This window comes from Ambystoma mexicanum, chromosome 3q, assembly GCF_040938575.1.
Source record: "Ambystoma mexicanum isolate Mex_15411 chromosome 3q, UKY_AmexF1_1, whole genome shotgun sequence".
Lineage (NCBI taxonomy): Eukaryota > Metazoa > Chordata > Amphibia > Caudata > Ambystomatidae > Ambystoma > Ambystoma mexicanum.
Window position 1 is genome coordinate 714840433 of NC_090926.1, and position 20812 is coordinate 714861244.

Consider the following 20812-nt stretch of genomic DNA (forward strand, 5'->3'; position numbering starts at 1 on the left):
ATGGCTGTGTGGGAATGAGAGCACTGTATGCTGAAAGGGTGTGCGTATGTATGAATGTGTTTCGGCTGGGGAGCAAAGCCTCTGATTGGGGAGGGTTCACAGGGTGCAATGGTACATTGGTGCAAGCAGCAGGGACATATTTTCCTGGCATAGTATTTTATTTTTGTACTGGCATTATGGGCAAGTCAAAAGCGTCCTTGCGTGAAGATACTGTCGTATATTGGTGCAGCATGCATGGATCTGTTTTGTTGCATCATTACTGGCATTCTGAAGAACTAAGCTTGTAATGGCATATATTGATGCAGTCAGCATGGACCTGTTTGGGCACAGCCATTACGAAAAGGCTTTTTACCCAGGCAGAATACTGGTATATTTTGTGGGCAAAGGCTGCCTGAAAATGCATTGGAAATGTTGCTGTTGCATCTTTTATTTTTCTGGGTTGCACTCCAAAATGGGCAAAAATCCAGTGTACAAAATATGCACTATTTTATTACATCATTTCCCGCCCCCACACTTGCCTAGTTTGGTTAGCGCTCCCTTGCTACGCTCTGTCACTTGTGCATGCATTCATTGTAAATGGGATGCACCCCTTCACTGCCGCAGAGTGTCAGGTAACCAGTCCTCTTGGTAGTTGTAAGGTGAGCGTCTAAATCCGTCATTCCAGCAGCAGAACCCATTGGGACCTCCACAGAAAGAAAACTCACAATTGGCTGGAATAAGAGTGGGAAATGGGCCCCTGCAGTGCAGAGATGGGACTTGCCCCACATCTGCTTGAGTTATTAAAGTAATGGTTAAATGTATATACATGTAGAACTATGATTTGAACTATTTGTATTTTTTAAATGAGCGAATTCTGTATAGTTTCTTCAAATCCCTTTTTTAAATGGCATTTGGGCCTTGGCTTCCTGGCGCATCTGTAGCCTCTTACTAGTGTGGGCTCTTTCAGATTGGGGGTGCACTGGCCTGTAGAGTAAAATCGACTGATTGCCTGCTGCATGAAAAGCCCTTTTGAGCAACTCTGGCGTTGCTGTTGTCTTTTCCCAGCTCCGTCCTATGTCAACAGCAGCAAATCACCCAGTGCAAAGAATTCTATTCTCCTGCTCCAGTCGGGCAGCACAATGTGTGCCGACTTGCCAAGGCCGTGATTTCCTTTGCTTCCAGCCAAGCGAAATGTGCCTAGGAAGGCCGAGTTGCTGAGCTGTACCTGCCCGACAATGCCTCACTGTGCTGGGATTCTGGTTCCACCGGTTCCCCATGCCAGGTCTTTGTCTGAGCATCACTCAAGGCAATGCATTTCTTGAGTAACAGTTCTGGCGTTTCCTTCGGTGGAAACGTTCAGGAGCTCTGTGTGAACGGGAGACCCATGCTTGGTGGTACTGTAGGGTATCTACTACAGGGCAATTGGTCTGCAGTCCCCTAGATGCATGTTGCCGTCAGCACTTTGCTTACTTCGCCCACAGTACACGCTGTTGCTGTTATTTGTGTAATGAAGTGACCTTCAGCCTTCTTGGGATAACTTGTAAGATATGTATTGCCAGTTTTACAAGTAGTTACATGGGGGACATGAATAGGACCTTCTCCTAGTTGCTTTCAGCATTCAGTACTGTAGCTGCTCATGGCATGGCCACTTGCACTCGAGGGATCCGCTGTTTGGATCTGAGTTGGTGCAAGATAGACCATGGACCTCCCGTAGCTAGTTCCTCCAAGTCCAGTTTTATTCTATTTGGACATCTTTAGGCTCAGTGGGCCATCATCATAATGGGCCAGATTGGGCCTGGTCCTTGTAATGATGGCCCTGATTGATATAGCCTTTGACAGAGGAGCTTGTGCTATTCCTGGTAATGCCATATTCTCAGTGCTGAAGTTGCCTCGTGAAGAGGCTTTGGTCTCTTGCTCCACGGGTGACTACCAGTTCACTGTTGCTATCCAGTCGTGCAACATCTCTGGGGACTCAGTCGCCAGTCCTTAAACTGGAGTGCATGAGTTTCCATTCTTTAGGGTACCTTTTGAATTGTAGTCGTGAAAGTGATGTGGCGGTTGTAGTCTAAATGTTGGTGAGATGTTCGTTCAGCAGATCATTTAAAGGGTATCCTGTGTCGTACTCCCTTTTTAGATGTCTTTTCCCTGCTCGTAGAGTCTTTAGCTTTTGACGATCTCCCTGCGACCTTAAGTGTGCTTTTACAAGGTGTTTCAGTCGTCTACAGAACTGTAAATCCATAATCTAGTCTGGTTATTCTTGCTTCTATTAGTTATACACTGCTTGGACTGCCTGCTCCTTTTAAATAGTGTGTCCAGCCATATGGTTAACAGTCTTAGATACTGGAGTGAACGGTAGTCTTGGACCTGGGTTTGAATACATAATGGCACCAGTGCCGGATTGGGGTGAGGTGAAATCAAGGAGTCACGAGATGAAGGAGCAAGATATCAGTGTACCAACATGCCCCTTGAGCCTCTCGCATGCTGCTGAGCTGTGAAGGAGAATTGTGCCTGAGCTCTGCCATTGGCCCGAAGACTTTGATGATTCTCCTACTCGCTCCAACCTTCACGCTGATCTTCCTCTGTTTTAAAGTTTAGCCGAGTAAAACTAAGGGCCCTCCAGATTGGTGGGTTTCAAATTGTGGGTCCACGGACACAGGCCTCAATCTGGCTTCCTGGCCGCCCGAGAGTTGGATGAGGCTGGGGCAGCCTATGGTCCGTACTGGCTATGTTTGGGAATCTTGAGCATAGTCGAACCCTCCCTTTCACCCACCCCCATGCTGTGATTGCATTTCTTTGCTCAAAGGCTTCAGGCACACCCCCAAAGCATATAAAGGGGACCAACGGGGTTTAGATGGGGTGACCAGACGTCCCGGTTTTCCCGGGACAGTCCGGTGAAATCGCCCTCCGTCCCGGGGTCACGATAGTTTTTTTTTTTTTTTTTTTTTATTTTGCAAACCCCGTCCGGAGTTTGCAATGGTGGGTGACCATGGTCACTGTTTGTGTCGGGACCCGATTTTGAAATCTAGAAATCGGGTCCCGGCGCAACTCTAACTGCGAGAATGGGGGCGTGAAAAGCATTTCACGGTCCCATTTCCTCCCCCTTCCCGTCCCCTGCCACTTTCCTCCAATGAGAGGGGTGTGCATGTGAGCACACCCCCTCCGAGCCCCCGCAACAGGCCATAGACGAAGTAGGACTGTATTTTTGTTTATTTATGTTAGTCCTACTTCTATGTCTATGGCCTGTCCGGGTTTTTTGTGTGAAAAATCTGATCACCCTAGTTTAGAGCCTTGAGTATTACTGAGAAAACTGCCCACGGCCTCCTCCAGCCTGTGCAGATGTGGGCACTTGGGAACTGACTGGCTGTTGATAATTAAGTCCAACCCCATTGGCTTGAGTCGTACCGATTTTAGAACTGATGGTAGTATTAAATGCATGGACCGATATCCGGAAAACACCTTTGCTGCCATACCTCGGCGCTGGTCCCTCTCCCAGAGAACCTGCGCAAATCCTGCCTTCCTGTATGTTTCAAAGTCTGGCCTTCTGTGTCTTTGATGCTTCGAATGCGCTTCTTGAAGTGGACTGCAAAGATTGTCCTTCCGTGTGTGCGTGCAGAGTGGAGCATGAGGTTTATGCAGGTGTTCTCTTTTCGTGCACACACATCGGGCTCGTGTAAGTCGTTCGAATGTAATCCCTTTTGACTACTAGGGGTCTGCAACCTTTAGCACAGTAGATATTTTAGGTTAAAACTCCCTTTGCAACGATGGGAGTTGGGAGTCTGAAACATCCAGGGACCTGCAGAATTGGGAAGACTGCAATCCTATAGTTGTAACCTGTTCGGTCCAATTCATTCCGGGTTTTTTTGTTACTGTGAATTCCAGCTACTTTTCCTTTAACAGATTTTCTGTCCAGAGTAGGTTCCTGCTCGGGACACCTCTCATGCCAGAATTGTCCGGAATGGGAGACGTTAATCAACGGGGCATATGTTAGAGTGACTTGTAGGGGTCCTTCTGTGCACGTTTCAGGTTTTGGTTAGAAAGTGGCTAATGATTTCACGTGTGCTTCATTGCTGGTCTGTGTGCTTTGCCTCTTTTCCCCATAGTGGACGGTTTCTGCACAGGATGAATTCTCCTCTCGAGTCCCAAGATGTTTCATAGATGTGTCTTTTATTTCCCCCGTGTACAGCCTGCGGCCGCTAGACATCGAGTTCATGAGACGCTTGAGTAAAGTGGTGAATATCGTTCCCGTCATCGCGAAAGCAGACACCCTAACGCTGGACGAGAGGGACTACTTTAAGCAGAGGGTAAGGCTCTATGTTTAACCCCCATCCCTTTTTAAAAAAAAAAATATATATATATCACTTTTCTAATGGGTGCACACATGTCTCTAAGCCACCTCGCATCACGCTGATCTATTCCATCCCGGCCAGCACACACCACTTCACCCTAAAGGGTCAAACTGTAAAATAAGAGTGTACAACCTGGATCCAGGTCCTTCAATGAGGCTTCCTTTGCCTGCTGGATAAGTGGTTTTTTTCTTTGCATGTGTGCTTGCTTTGACTACTGTGCTGAATGTGGGCATTTTCTTTTCTTCACGGGGTAGGCTACAGCATCCTATTGCTTGATGTGGGGGTTTATGGGGAATGCGATGCCATGATACCCCACAAACGAGAGGGTGATGAGTGTATGTGATATGCAGGTCTAATTTTTGGGATGTATTCAATGCATTGGGGGGGACTTTTTGTATTAGAAAGTGTAGGTTTTCGTTGTTCTGCTCTAGCAATGGAAACATCCACGTAGATATTCCTGGCTCGAGCAGACTCCTTCAGGAAGTTACCTTTTGTCCAGAATGAAGTGGTTTTTCTCTGGACATACTGTTGTGCCCTTATGAATTTTTGGAAAATGATTAGTTCATGAATAATCACAGGTGGCATAATGGATGAACTTCCATTTGCTATGCTGAATATTACATACCACGATGAGGGAATCGCAGCCTTCCAACTTTGTGTGAAGTATGCAGTAAGCAATCGAAAGGAAGTGGATGTAAAGTGTGTCCTAGGTTAACTTTCACAGGAAGACCGAGTAGGTCCTAAACCTATATTGGACCTAAAAATCGACAGTTTTCTTTTTCATATATAAAAAAATCTCAGTATTACAAAGTTTTACACACTATGTCCATAAAACAAAAATAGCATGGATACATAAATTGACGAATTTCAATCAACCATTGCATAGAATCTGAATGTTGCTAGCGTGGATTAGTTGAGCCCACTGACTCGCGCTGTGCTAAGAGCCCCTATGTCTTTCCTGTGGAAGTGAACCTTGGACACACTTTACATTCCCTTCCTTTTTGTTTATTTACTGTGAATGTTTCATAACCTACACGTATCTCTAGCAAAGAATTCAGGTAACCCAGAATGAATTTATTTTAAATCTCTCTCCCACTTGCTACTGGTGTAATAGGCAAAAATCCTGAACCTAGCAAAGGTAGGAGTCATGTCTAAATGAGATGTGGTACTGCCTAGCATTTTTTGGAACATCTGAATTCTCTAAGCAGAATTAGGAGTCCTCTTTCTGTATTGAAAGAGGATTCATCTATTGAAATATGAAAAACCAAATTCAAGAAATAAAATGAAGGTGAAGAAACCATATTGAGTAGACAGATTAGGGGCAGCTAAATTGTCCTAGTTCAACAAATGGTATGCTTTGGAAGCGAATTGGTGAGGATTTGGGAATCTGAGTTGGTCTTGCATCCAGCAATTTGCGTAAAGCCTTGGTTCATGCATATAGAAGTTCTGCAGTGCTGCAAAAAATGTCCTGTCGGTAAGAAGACTGGAGAGTGGGAGCCTGCATAATGCGTTTATGGAATCCCCACTGAATCTAATGGCAAAGGACGTTTACTGATGTTCATAAATCTGCGGGAACAGCGGGAAAGTAGAAACTAAATATTGGGAGCCATCAGTAGGGAGCTGGGTACACAGAAATGCTCAAGCACCGGGACCAGATGGGCTCTGTGTGCCTCTCGACAGAGTAAATGGATAATAGTGGGAAAGAGTGAATACTTGGTGCTTCCTGATGATCTATAACATTAGTTAAGGTCAAGCCTGCCGGGATAAGAATGAGTGCCCATGCTACATTGATATGGGACTTAAGGGGTGCCCGGTTGATCCCGTGCTGTTTGAACACGGCCATAAAATAAAGTGCTTACACATGCACACAACACTGTTTTGCTATACCAGACACAGCTGGATTGCTGTTGCACTTTACATTCGATTAGAGTTTAGCCTTGGGATTCACCCTTCCATCTAATAAATCTAAAGTAGCATCATAGTTTTTGGTTAAATAAAAAAAATTCAATCGGTAGGTTAACTGGTTTAAGCTGGGTATAGTGAATGCTGACGGCCGTTTGGGTCCTAGGTTTGGCAGAAATGGTTCATGAAATATCCACCAAAAAAAGGATTGATTTTTGAAGTGGCAGTTTGCACAGGCACTCTTCAGTAACTTATGGCTGCGGTTGACTGTTCGTTGATTGTACCTATTGTGAAAGTTCGAGACTCGATTGCAGTACTGATCTTGTGCACGCAGTAAGCACATGGAAGGACGGTCATGCAGGGGGTTCTTTGCTTTCTGTCCTGGTATTACCTTTAGCTCATTGGTTTGAGATCTGTTGGATTTTGTTATTGATCTGTGACATTGCCTTTTCTGTTCTACACTGGGTATTAAAACAACTTTGTTCTGAGCAGGGAGCATTTTTTTGGGTCGGGAAGGGTTGAGGCCATAGGTTAATTACTGATTCTTTAGTTCCAATGAACACATACATGGTCTTTCAGGCCAGATTGGCGAAGGCAGACTTTAAAAGATGCCTGCAGCATCTTACAAAATCCTCTATAATGCAAAGTGACTCCAATGTGTACCCTCTTCTTGGGGGGGGGGGGGGCTTTTTCAGTTTTGGCTCATTGCCTCACCAGGTGGTTCCCCAAGTGTCAGCAGTGCACAGTGAGAGGTATATGGCTTGCAGGAGTCCCCCATTACTGATGGGTATAATGAAATGATGAGGTTATTGTGAATAACAGTAAAAATCGAGTGGGATGGTCTGAAAAATCTCTTGGCAATAACAAACCATGTGTGTTTATTGGGCAGCCTTTATACAGCATATGACTAGTCAAATATAATAGTAGAATGGGTTGGATTGATTGCCAAGCTATTTTTGTTCAGAAACATTCCACATAGAATCAAAGATTCGAAGAACCATGTGCACAAAGTGGAATCAAGAAAGAGAAGCGCCAACTAAGACGGGAGATTCGAAAAAAGTAATGTGATGAGTGATATGTGATCAAAAAGAGATAACATGGGTAGGATCTTACTATAGCTTCTTAAAAGTATCAGCGTGGCAGCAAATATATGCCTCCCTTCGTTAAATATCTATGGTATACATTTAATAATGGATCAGAGTAAATAAAGCGTTAATGAATGTGATACCAGCAGAAGCTTGGGAAGCATATATTGTAGAAAGGTTTAAGGCAGTTGAAGTGCCTTGCGATATGTGATGAAGGAAACCTCCAACTGGATTCTTACTAAGATATCTTGTTCCTAATTAAGAAATTGAAAATCTCACGTGCCCCGACGAGGTCTGTAATTTATTAATGTTGGCAAACCCGGAGTTGTGGGCTGACCTATTAAAAACTCTATTTCATAGTGTCATAACTTTGGGGCAGTTGCCATTTTCGTGGACTTTATCTTATGTTGTCCCAGTGTTCAAGCAAGGAAGTAGAGATGATCCAAGTAACTAGACTCCTATCCCCAACATCTTTGCAAGTTGTATACAAAGAGAAATTGAGAAGTGGATAGTTGAAGATCTTGAGTAAGTTCCAAGTGGGATTTCACCGGGGTCTGTTTACCTAATACTGAAGATCGGTTTGCTGAACCATCTTCTCTATGTATGGCAACTGCTCCACCAAGGTACAAGGGTGCAGGTGCGGTTGAGCAGCTCTGTGGGCATGAGGGCATGACCTCCCAAATAGCAAAATGGAGAGGCATTAAACCGGTTAGTGTCTTGTCCCTGGTCCTGTTCAACCTTTACCTGACAAACCTAGATGAGCACTTAATTGGTAAATAGAAATGTACAACACAAGAATACCTTATCTGGCATATGCAGACGATTTGGCAATTTGTGATGTTACATATGTTTTCAAGAAAAGCACTATGGAAATATTGTAGTATGCAAAAGAAAATGACCCAAGATCAATTTAGACATATTAAAGTAAGAGTTTGGAGGTAGGAGAGGGTATGATAGAAAATGTTAGTCCGATACATGTTTAGGATATGATATTCGTGTAGAAAGGAAGGAACGGGTGTTATGCAAGCGTCGTCTGGCTAAAGTGATATCATTGATGCTTGTGTTTGAGGTGGAAGAGCTGTTTTGGTTAAATGGCGAGCTGTAGTCTTACAAGGGCTGTTGCTTTAATACAGGTGGTTTGCTTTTGAGAGATTTTAAGAAGTAAATGAAGATATGAAATTTAGTAATGGTCTTTCTTAAATGTGTGTGTGTGTGTATATGTAAAACACAAGGGACTGTTATGGGTATTCCTACTGTGGGTTGCCAATACTATGATTGCACTCTGGAACTCAGTTTCTTTGTTAGGATGGGTACATATATTTTACTGGACTTACAATTGTAAGTTGGTGCACTCTGTCGTGCTAAAAACACATATATTAAGCCATTCTGGGCTATCTATGTGTCTGCCACTGTCCGGATGAAATTCTATAGACTTTAATGAGCTTTCTCCGTCGGGCAGGTGCAAAGACTGGAGAGTGTACATTATATTCTCCAGTAAGTTCCTCTTTTGCATCTGAGTATTGAAGAATCTTGTAGGGCCCTTGATGTTTGTTTTTCAGGGTCCTAGTAAGGAAGACCCTGCCTGTGCTTGTTTCTTGAGCACTAGGTCAGGTCTCCCAGTAGCCGACCGGTTTCTGTGGTATTCAGTGGGTAGACCACATTCCTCAGGGCTTAAGGGGGCATCAAAATGGGTGCCTCCTAGTTTACAGTGGCAGCGTCGTCTGCATTATTCAAAGTCCTCTCCCTGTAGGGGTGACAGGAGGGATGGGGAGAAAAAGAAGGGGGCAGATTACTTGATAATTAATATTCATATCCACCTTACTGGTCTTATATATATTAGTGCAACTTAAACACACTGCACATTTTACAGTTCAAATAATGGAAGGGGAGTCTTACGCTTTCCATGTAGTTAGTAGCACGGAAGGGTGAGGCAGTCTGAGACCTAGGGGCCAAGTTATGAATAACTGGTTAAAGTGCATACATTCACATATGTAAGTCAAGACACCATGTATACTGGCATTGTCGTTTTAAACTAGTTGATTAACCAAAAATTGCACAAACTTTGCTGTGCGAGTGGCTGCACGGAGGCGTACCATTTCCCATGGCAAGTATCCCACAAGAGCCGTGATCCGATCGCTCGGTCCCGTCTTTTATTAGCATCTCTCTCGAGGCAGGGCATGTAGCGTGTGTGCCCGCTGTTCAGAGATGAGTCTGGGAGCGTATCATGATAGCTCTGTGAAGCAGGGGCTTACCTGCTGCTTTCGTCCGAGAAGAGGTCTGGCGGGCCGCACGTGATGGTTTTTCTACGTCGCGGCTCGCCAGACCTCTTTGCTTATAGTTGACATGGCGCCGCCGCGCTGAGGGCGCGTGCTCTGCGACATGGCCGCCTGGGGGTGTCCTTAGGCGGCCATCTTGGGGTCAGGCTCTGCATCTGATTACAACAGTATGCTCGAAGTGGTACTGCCAGAGTTGCCAGTGGCAAATTTGCACACCATTAAAGACACTTTTCAAAGAGACAAACGCAAACAAAGGCAGGGTATTTCTTCCAGGATCGAGTCCAAGTAGCTAGATGCCACATTGTTCCAATTGGTCAACTGGTTATGTTGTTCATTGTGGCGAGTGTTTGCCAACTGGTTGGTCCATTGAGTCCAAACATCAAGGGCCCTACAAGATTCTTCAATGCTCAGATGCACAAGAGGAACTTACTGGAGAATATAATGTACACTCTCCAGTCTTTTAAGAAACAGACTTGCACCTGCCTGACGGAGAAAGCTCATTAAAGTCTATAGAATTTCATCCGGACAGTGGCAGACAAATAGATAGCCCAGAATGGCTTTCTTAAATGTGATCATGAAAGTTTGTAAAGATGTTATGATTATGCAGATGAAATGTATGAATTTGTGTTTTAAACAATGTGTGAAAAGTTATGAACTAAATAAAACGCAATAAAAAGAGGCACCGCAAATTGAGAGGCCGGTGAGATTGAGACTGCTAGTTGGCGGTGCAGGGAGCGTACAGACACTCCTCTCCCTAGGAGGGTGGTCGATAATTGCCATTCATGATATTTTGTATGTGACTTGCTACGTTGGTACATTCAAAAGTTCACACTGTTTTGTATAACTATTATGGTTGCCAGGAATCTCACTCGGAAGACCTATATTACTGTAGGCAGATGCTCTACATTCATGTGCATTAGTCTTAACTGTGCAAAGTCTTTGTATGCACCCACACATCTGTCGGCTCTCCTGGCAATTTCTTTTGGTGATTGACTGATCTTTTTTGGTCACAGAGATTTTTCAGAAAATTCTGTTTTGCCTCTGGTACATTTCCTAATTGTGTACTCCACTGGTGCACTCTTGCAGCTTTCCTTGGGCATTTTTTTCTGCCACAGCACAAACTCATTAAAGATGCTTTTTTCCTTCAAAGCAAGCTCTCCAATTTGTTTGCGTATATGAAATCCTTAAATCGTAAAATGAAAGAATTAAACATTAATGTTCTTTTACTGTTCAGCTTCTCTGCAGTGGAACCTTTATCAGAGTTTTGAATGGTTGTGATTTTTCCAGTTTTAACAAAGTTTGGCCATTCCTCTTCAAGTTCTTCCCCTTCAAATGCAGCCTCAAATTGAGTACTGAAATCATTTTGTATTTTGTTGCAATGTAAATGACCCATGATTTTCCCCTTACCATTATGCTTCATAGCTAGTTTTGCATAGTTTTAATTTACCCCTATCTGTACTCCTATGCTTTGACCACCTTTCCTAGATCTAGGGTGGACAATGGCTAGATTAATTTCCTAATGAGTCTGGATTTGCTTTAGGATTCATATCTTGCCTCCTGGTTACAAGATTTAACTTTCTGGATGCAAGGAAACTGTAAATCACTGAAAACTGATAGCTGGATCGGATGCTTAGGCCTCTTCGTCACAGCGTGTGACCAGGCCTCTGTCATGGAGGGATGTTATTTCGGCCCTTCTAATCTTCTTGTCCTATTTTGTTTCTTTGTTTTTTTTTTTCCAGATACGAGCTGACCTCCAATCCAACGGCATCGATGTGTACCCACAAAAGGAGTTTGATGAGGATGCTGAAGACAGACTCCTGAACGAGAAAATACGAGTAAGTGGCAGGAGTGTCGGTAGAGGGTGTCCCAAGTACTGCTGGTCGTAAGTGGGGAAAAAAAGACAGATTTAGAAAGACCGCTCTGTGCGCGCAGAGAGCAGTCTTTTTAAATCAAACTGTCACGCCCCTGCTGCACACGAGTACGCGCAGGGTCTGACGGGCTCTGCGTGACCCGGAAGTAGAGGGTGAGGAGATCAGGTAAGTGTGTGGGTGTGTGTTGATGTGTATCTGTGTTGAGCAGGGGGTGTGAGCTGGCAGGGGCTCAAAATCCTGCGGGAGAGGGTGGGGGCGGGATGGGTAGGAACAATGGGGAGAAAGATCTTTACAATGCTGTTTTTACGATCAAAAGAAAACCGGGCATTGTAAATCTGTCTTTTTCAAACTTTTTTTAAATGGGGTCTTTTCACATAGAACCATACAGTATCTTGCAAGGCAAGCCTTTCCAAACGTGAGCACAAAGCCACAGGGGTCCAAGGTGGCAATATAGTCCCACCAATCCACTGCTGCTGCCTGTTAAGCATTGTACTGTTGTTCATTGCTAAAATGGTGGAAAGGTGACGCACATTTATTCACACGCATGTAGATTCCTTTCAAACATCGAGCCGCCAGTTAAGTCTGCGTCTGCCTCTCTGGTTGTGACTGCCTGTCCTCGCCTGTGTTTCCCTCCCGCCCCACCGTGTCTAGCCGTCTGCCTGCTACTTCACTGAAGCTACTTCTTAAGGATAATTTATGCAGAGACTTTAGTCTGCATCTAGAGTTGGATGCTAACTCAATCCCGAAGGTAAAGAAACACCTCCTCTAGTGTTTGCCTTTTTTGGCCTTCTCCTTGAAAGTATCAGTTATCTGGTGGAGCTGTGACCGAGTTGCTATTGAGGTGTGATTGAGTTTTACTTTTCTGGGTATATTTTCCGATCCTTTGCAGTCCCAGCTCGGAACACATTGCGTTTAATATTTGACCGCTAAAGAGGGAGTGGCGCCGTGTGGCGGGTTCCATTTACACGAGTGACCTCGATCTTGGCGTACAGATAACTCGTGTTTATCTGGAAAGTCCCGCTCGCTCTACCATGGGGAGGGCAAACTTGCTGCGTTTGGCTCATAATGCGGGATTACAAATAGATTTCAATAAATGTTTTTTTTTTTAAGTGTGAAACTATCTGTGTCGACAGATGTGCAGTGTAACGGCTCCATTTTAGTGTCCGAGTAGGAGGAAACGTTGCAGAAATGTAATTTATCTAAAGGAATCCTGGGCAGGCGTGCAACTCTTGTCTTTGTTTCTGCAGGAAATGATCCCGTTTGCTGTGGTGGGCAGTGACCAGGAGTACCAGGTGAATGGCCGACGAATCCTGGGGAGGAAAACCAAGTGGGGCACCATTGAAGGTACGTGCTCCTTGTTGCTTGGCACACTCCCTACCCACCATATGCTTATCCACAGTATGCCTGCAGGGCATCAATTGAAGCATGAGGCTCATCCCAGCCTCTGCTGTAACTTTAGGAATAGTCTAGTGTGCTGGGGCCTCACTGTGGGTCTTGACCATGCCTTCTGGCCAAGCAACATGGGTCGCAATCAGCTCACAAGAGCTGGTTGACTGAACTGGTTAGCCATGCAGTTCCATGGCAGGTGACCTTTTGCAGGCTTGGGTGGTCATTAACTATGCAGAGGAGCCAGAGCTGGAGCCATCCTACATATTGCTCCACTTTTGGTGAAGCCCGTCATTGTTCACTGTGGCCAGACATGTTTGCATTTTAATGATCTTACATGGAAGGTATTTGTGGCTTGCAAGCAAAACTCAAAAATATTTCTTTGCTCAATTTTGCAGTGTTATAGGGCAGGTGTTTGTTATGCGATACAAACACGCCAAAGGCACAATTGAAGCTATGGAGGCAGGCAAATTCCCTTTACACCCCAAAAATATTGATCCGTTACATTGGCAATTAATCCTTGACTAATTGCCTTGACCCCATTTTAGATACTTTACCATCTTTATTGGTCCTGGAATTGTCAAACCCAACCATCTGGCAGAGGGGTGGAGTGGGCCTTCCACTGCCTGTAGTCTTTAGACTTCTGTTTAAGTTTGCAGTTGCCATGACCGATTTGTCCACTGGTGAGAGAAAGTTGCTCTGGAGGCGTTGCAAACCCAAAATGCACTATAATGGCTTCCAATAGTCATCAGAATGTGAGCTATAGCGTTATGTTGTGTGTATTTCTTTAAGAATTGCATGCGATGGTTCAGGAATCCATCCCACCTTCAGTGTTCAACGATAAATACTCCCCTTCATCTGTATTCTGGTATTCTTTCCCCCGTTGCCCAGAAATAAACCAATGAGAGAGTTCCGTATGTATCCACGTGGGCATACATGTTGCAAACAAAGTACATCTTCTGGGAGCATTGACCCCACTTTGCAGAAGCAGCTTTCCCAGCAGCCCCGGTGAGAGCCAGCGGAATAAGACTAGTGCTGCTAGCCCCCAGAGCAGGGTGGCTGAGCTTGGTCAACCTTAAGAGTGGCACTGAGGATGTGCTTCTGGTTTATCGGAATTAATCAACTTCCTCCACTTACAACAGAGCTGCTGTTGCCTAGGCCACTTGGCCCAGCTGTCATGCAGTGCGAAAACTGCACCAGTTGATGAATATTGTCCCATCCGTTCATTACCCTTTTCATTTTCTCTTTGATACAATGAACCTGGCAGCCTCAAGTGTCCGGCAGATAGTACATATTAAGAGGGATGCATCTTGAAACAACGGCCCTTGTCTTCGAAGTGTCAGGGGTTCATTCGAGACTTGGAGCTGTGTAAACGTGGTGGGAGCTCGATATAACATTTTAAACATTTACAATCTGATAACAACCACAACCCCATGCACTCACAGCATCACAAGGCGAAATATATAGGAGCACTAGTTTGGGGTGGGGGGAGATCTAGTATGAGGGAATGGAAAAAAGGGGGCTCCCCATGTGGCATGCATAGGCCTGTATTCCAAGCCCCATCCCCTAGTTGCCTGTCTATTCCCAATGATCTAGTCCTTCACCAGCACTTTATAAATCTCACCCTCTGGTGAGAAGGGGAACAAGCGTAGCTTGTGCAGGATGGGGCAGCCGGCTATCGGACAACTGCCTTGTGCTATTCCAACCAAGCGATTTGTCGTCTTAATCCAGGCATGACGCCATCTTCTAAGCAATTGGCTTTTTCAGAGATTTGAGTATGAGGCAGTTCTGGTTGGGTATGCTTTTCAAGTCTGCCCTACAGTATCAATCTACCACATCTTAATCTAGGAGTGGCTCAGCAGGTAGGGGGGTCGGTCCACCAATGTCCCACTGAGGCATCCTCCAGCCATTGAGGGTCCAAATATTGATTTGTTGATCATAATCGATTGATACTCCATACAAGATGGATGCTCACACTGCTGGGCATAGAAAGTTGTTCCTGGTTCTGCCCTCTGGGCTCTCAATGGCTCCATAAAATGTGAAGGTCATACAGTCTGAAAAATCAAAACCATTCATACAGGCTGAAAGATCTGCCCTCTAGACAGAGGGGACCCTTTAAATATGACTGTTATTGGGGGATGGGGTGGGCTGTGGCTCTTAATCTGCCCTTCCATAAGGGAAAGTCTTCCTGTGATGGGTTGTGCCCTTCCCCTCCCCATTCTTCGTCATTCAAGCTAGAGATTGAGTATTTTCCTGGGAGCATTGTGTGCTTTTAATGGATGTTCTCCCGATCTTGATTTTGTTTTGGCGATCCCGGGATTAGTATGGAGCAAATCCTAGAATCATGAGGCCAAAGGTTAGTCCTGTTTTCAAAACAAACTGGTTGTTCTGAGGCCCATTTGAGCTGTTACGAGTAAACCTAGCTCCTATTACTGGATAGGTTTAATGGTAACCAGAGCATGCATGGTCTGATCAGCCTGCTCCAGATTTTGAGTATCTTGGATTCACCAGGAGAATAGACTTTTGGTTTTCTTGACAGGGTGCTGGGGGTTGACAAAGTCCCATTATATGTAGAGGGACTTTCATGAAATTGCCTTTCCTGGGTGGTGCCCGGGCACCCACGTACTTGGTGCCCCTGGGATTCACTATATACTGAGCTGCAGAAGTCTTCCCACTGGTGTGTTCTCAAAGGTCCTCTTTGAGAACGCCATTCATGCACAGCCTAGGCTGTCAGTCGCACAGCAGGGACTGGCTGCATTCAGGCATTCCTAGAGACCAAGGATAGTGGAGTTTTGGGACCCTTCCTCACATCTTGTCCTTCCAGACACACTAGAGACAGGGGCGGTTCAGAGCTGAAGCCTGCCAAAGGCAAGACATCAAAAGACTCCAACATGTCTTATCACAGAGTAAAAGCCAAGAAAGACCCCTCAAACAGAAGATTGAGAAAAAAGACTGGGGCCATTTTGACAAAACGTCACCCATGGGTTCTATACTGCAGTTGACGGTTCAGCCTGCAGTAGAAAAGCACAATGGAAGGGAAAATTAAACCACTGCCACCAGCCATTTAAATTAGTGAGGGTAACATACAAATGTTAGATGGGAATTGGGATAAAGGGCTACTAAGTAACCCTCCAGCACTCCACATGAGATGGTGTGTACTGGATCTAAATGAGAAAAGGTAAGTAAAGTCAATTTCAGTTAACTATTCTTGGGAACTGTAGTTCACAAAAGAAAAGGTATTTAAACCTTATGAGAAATCCGTGACACTGCACTGAAGGTGCTGTGTCACTATACCTATACAAAAAGCAGATGCCTGCGGAGTTTGTCAGTTAAGATCAGTTAGGAGAGGGGGAGAAAAAGGTCCGTCTCACTCAGGGGTTCAAATGAATACCTCCTTAGTCCAGCAAAAGAGCTGGGGGTCTCTAATGTGGGAGGATTTTAGCACACAAATGCAAATTCTCCCTTACATCTGATGAATGTGCCTTCACTGTCAATAGGTTCTTATCGCCCATTCCCCTAGGTTGTTTGCTAACCCTTCTAGGGCTCTGTCTGTTTTCAGAACCACTGCTTTCCCTGATGTCAAGAGAAACATTTTGGGGATTGTAGTGCTCCAGCTTGCTTCCTCCAATGAGAGGACTTCCTGAGGTGTCCGAGAAGAAGCTGCATTGTGCATTATTTTTCAAAGAACCAGAATGTAATTTGTTGAAACAAACTGTATTTACGTACATTTAATAATGCTTGATGGGGCTTCTGTTACTGTAAAGGGCAGATTAAGAGTGCATGAACATTAATGTTTTGTAGGTGGTATACTAGACTAAGGGAGTGCAGCCCTCCCCGTCAGCTTTCTAGTCTAGGTCCCGTAGTTGCTTAGATTGTAAATGCCTCATCCGTGGACATTGTTTTGAGGGTGTGCACCCCAAATTTAATTCATATTAAAAGCTGATTCAATATATAGTCTATGCTGTCCCCACTCGCCAATATTGGTCTATTGTTTTTTCTGCACATTCTTTTGAGTGGAGGCACCTGAATAATGGTGTTTGAAGACATGGAGCAACAAACTGACAGAAGAGCAACCATACTCTGCTTTTCTGCCGACAAAGCCAGTGCCATTTTAGGTTTAATAGAAAATCAGACCAACAAACTGGAGCGGTGAGCCTCAACAAAGGATGAAACAACTTGATTACATAACAGAAAATAAAAAAAACTACCTTAGGCAGATATTATTGGGCCTCGAAGAATCCCTAGGGTCCTCTGCATCCCCCTCAGACCCACACTCTGCAAAGAGAATAAGGAATTTGTACATAAATGGGGAGAGATTCTCTGGACTGTATCTTGTTTACAAGAGTCATCTATCAATCTTCACCATCTAGAAAACTGATGGTCAAGCCGGCCATCTCTTGAACTAGCACTGAGACATTTGTGGAGATTTGTACATCGATCACAAGCTAGAATCTTACAAAGCGGAACTTGAATAAAAAAAAAGACCTTTTTAAGAGAGACTATTTAAATGACGTGGTTTACAGTTGGGGCAGTCAAGTATCCACCTACAAGGACAGCAGAGACCCCCTCTTCAGATCTGGGTTTTTTTAGAGTCGGAAACCACAACAGACTCACCAGTAGACACTCCAGCAGCACAGGGGGCAGGCAATCCAGGCAACACTGGAACGACAGTAGCGATTCCAAAACACAACCACATTAGAGCAGGGCTCAAACGGAAGAAGGGGAGGAAGGAAGCAGTTGAGGGGTGCAAACCAGGTTTCAGACACAACAAACCTAGTGGTGACTATCGGACAAACCACTGATGAATCGTGAACTACGGACACTAAATATGTTACGATCTACACTAATAACCTGTTCAACATCAAATTTGACTTGTTCAAATTCACATGCAAGTTGAAATTGAGAACCACCTTCACGGAGTTAAAACCCAGCGTAGATCTTTCTGACCTGGAGGTTACCCAAGGAGATGAGGTTTAAGCCTAATAGCACACTTGTACCTCTGATCACTGTTGTAAGATTTTCCAGAGCATTGTTATGACAGACCTCAAGCAACTGAAGTTGAGTAAACTCCAATATTACAATCTGTAGAGGTGAATTATCTCAAATCTTTAGACGCAGACCTCAACATCACCATTTGCCCAGCTGACCAATGTGGAGCACTAGTCGTGCTCACAGATTACGACAAGTGTATGAGACCACTACAAGACCTCACGTGTAGTCGACACTGACCGTACACCATAATACTCAAAAGAGCTGAGGAGTTGGAATGGATTTCCAGCAAACAAAAGCATGTTTAGCCTCATCCAATCCCACAGTCTCAATCTTCTATTTACTCCCTAAAATGCACTTAGGAGTAGTGACCTCCCCCTGCCCGCCCCCCCCCCCGCCCGGGGAGACCAATCGTGGCAGCCACAGGTGGGTTATTACAACAACTGGGTATGTATGAGTTTTCTTCAACCATTAATTCAGAGCACACATGTGCGAAGGACACCACTCACTTTCTGCAGATGCTCGCGACCAATAGCCTCACCAAGGAGGACCTATTGTTTACTGTAGACTTCTGTAGCCTTCACACTAGCATTGCACATAACTTTGGACAGGAGGCCGTGGAATGGTTACTGTTGCAAGCCAAGGCCTTTGGGGCAGCCAAAGAGTTCATGATGATTCTGCTGGAATGTATTGTCAACTAGTACAAACATTACCTCCAAACATTGGGTACCTTGATGGGAGCTACCATAGCACCTGCATATGCAAATTCTTTCCTGCATAGATCCAAAACCACACACATACTACATCATTCTGTCTGCCGGAACTAAAAAAAATGGTCAAATGCATAGACTATATCTTCGGCATCTTGCGCAGTACACTGGAAACCCTGCCTGACTTTAATCAATGCCATGAGTCTTGCATCCAGTTCAAAGCAGAGATAGGCACCCCATACATCAATTTTTTTTAATGTTCACCAACACAATTTCAACCACACTCCGCCAAAGAAAGTGATGGGAATAACCTGTTACATCACATGAGTTTCCATCCTCCGAACACACTGAGGAATTTACTGTATGGGCAGTTGGTGAGTCAAAAGGATAGTGAGTGATCCAGAACAATGCAGAGCATAGTTTTATAGAATCAAAATGTGTTGAGATAGAGGGTACCCCATGCAAGATCTTGAAGCAACCTCACACAAGACAACCAGCCAATCCAGGATGGTGCTACTACAGACAAAAATAAACTGCTCCACCGCTAGTTTTTGTATCAAAGTACCCTTTGCAGAGTCAAAATATCAAAGTATAGATAAGCATTAGAATATCTTGAGAAACGATTAGAGACCCAAACAGTTTCCAGATCCTCCAATGTTCGCTTATCAGAGAAGCGAGAATCTGAGGGACGTGTATCTATCTCTGCTGCAGACAAGCATCGACTACTCGGACAGCAAGTAAAGGAACATACCCATGCTTGTGCTGCATCAACTGTAACTTCATCACAAAAGGCTCATGTGTGCTTCACCCACAGATGGGAAAGGATTAGGCTAAAAGACTTTGCCACTTGCTTATCTGAGAATGTCCTATACCATTTCTGGTCCCCCTGCGCCATCTATTACGTGTGAGAGACAAAGTGGAAATGTACTCGATATAAATTATGCATACGCACAAAGAATGCAAATTCATTGGTGGTGATTGCCCAGATGAGATTGCGTGCTGATGATTTCTGAGGAGATATCAACAAGAGAAGAGCACAGAGGTGAGCATTGTGGGTACACGGGCTGTAGTTATTGGTTCCCAATGGCATGAATGAGGAACTAAACCTTTTTTTTTTATTATTTTTTTTTCCCCTCTGCTATTAAGTATTAGGGCACACACTGTTGGTTTCACTGGGTGATTCATTAAAACTAAATGCCCGTCTCCATAAACAAATGGACCCCACAACACACATCTGTCATCTAGGAATGTTATTCACTGGCCTTTCCTTTACATCTCAAATATAATCTTCTTGGTCTTTCATCACTACCAATTGTCTACAGTGTTCGACATTCGTTTCTTTGTCAACCCTAGAATTGAGCAGAAGGATCGACGGACGCTTTCTATTTTAGTTGATGTTTCCTGGTCATGACTGCGATTGGTGGCCTTTCTTTTTTTTTTGTTCTATTTTTTTTAATACACTTGTTAGAATAAATCGGTGTTGTGGATTAGCTTTTCTCCTAGTGCCTGTGATGGGTAAAGGTGGGACAGTAATACCTGGCATTTATTTGTACGGTCACATGGACCAGCACGGTGTAAGGGGATCATTGGGTTGTTGGGTAGGCTGCAGGCATTATTGGAGCAAGTATTTTCTCTGAATGGTGGTCCTAATTTTGTACAAATGCCAGTATCCACGCTACATGTTGCCATATGCGCCGCTATGCTGTAACAGCACATCATTTCAATGGGGAGACATGGAGTGTGGATGTCCTCGTCATGAATGACAGTATTGTTCACATACACGTGACCCACGTTGGGTCTGTCACATGGAGATTCTGCTGATTTGGTACAGCGGCATCTTGAATGAGTCATGCGCGCCATGTTGGCTCTGCCTCATGACGAGCCAAGTCAATAAGGAAGCGGATATTAAACTACGGTTTGACATGATTCCATCAGGAGCGCAAGGCAGACGTGGGCTTTTGCAGGTAACATGAGCTGGTGCAAGCCACTGCAAGGAATGTTGTCGCTTCTCATCATTTTAGTTAGTATACAGTTCTGCAGTCTGCCTAATGACTGGTGCGCTTATCGTATAGAACACGCTGTACCTGAAATGATGGGTAATATGCACCCTGTGAGGTCTTTCAGTGCTAAGTAGCTTCTAACTGTGCATGTATTATTTCTTCAGCTGTTGCCATGCCACAGAATCAGAGGAGACTATCTCACCAGTGAGGTGGACGGTTGCACACAAGCTAGTGTTGGTCACCACATGGGTGTGGATGTCGAGACGCT

General features: G+C 44.6%; 1 protein-coding gene across 11 annotated transcripts in view; it reads left to right on the plus strand.

The window, feature by feature from the left end:
- The window catches only part of SEPTIN9 (septin 9), a 948816-nt gene that overhangs the window by 915225 nt on the left and 12779 nt on the right, over window positions 1-20812 (plus strand). For all 11 annotated transcript variants that reach the window (XM_069654625.1, XM_069654626.1, XM_069654628.1 and 8 more), the window contains 3 exons: window positions 4163-4280; window positions 11328-11423; window positions 12707-12803. In XM_069654625.1, the coding sequence (XP_069510726.1) occupies window positions 4163-4280; window positions 11328-11423; window positions 12707-12803 (311 nt within the window). The remainder of the gene's footprint in view (window positions 1-4162; window positions 4281-11327; window positions 11424-12706; window positions 12804-20812) is intronic.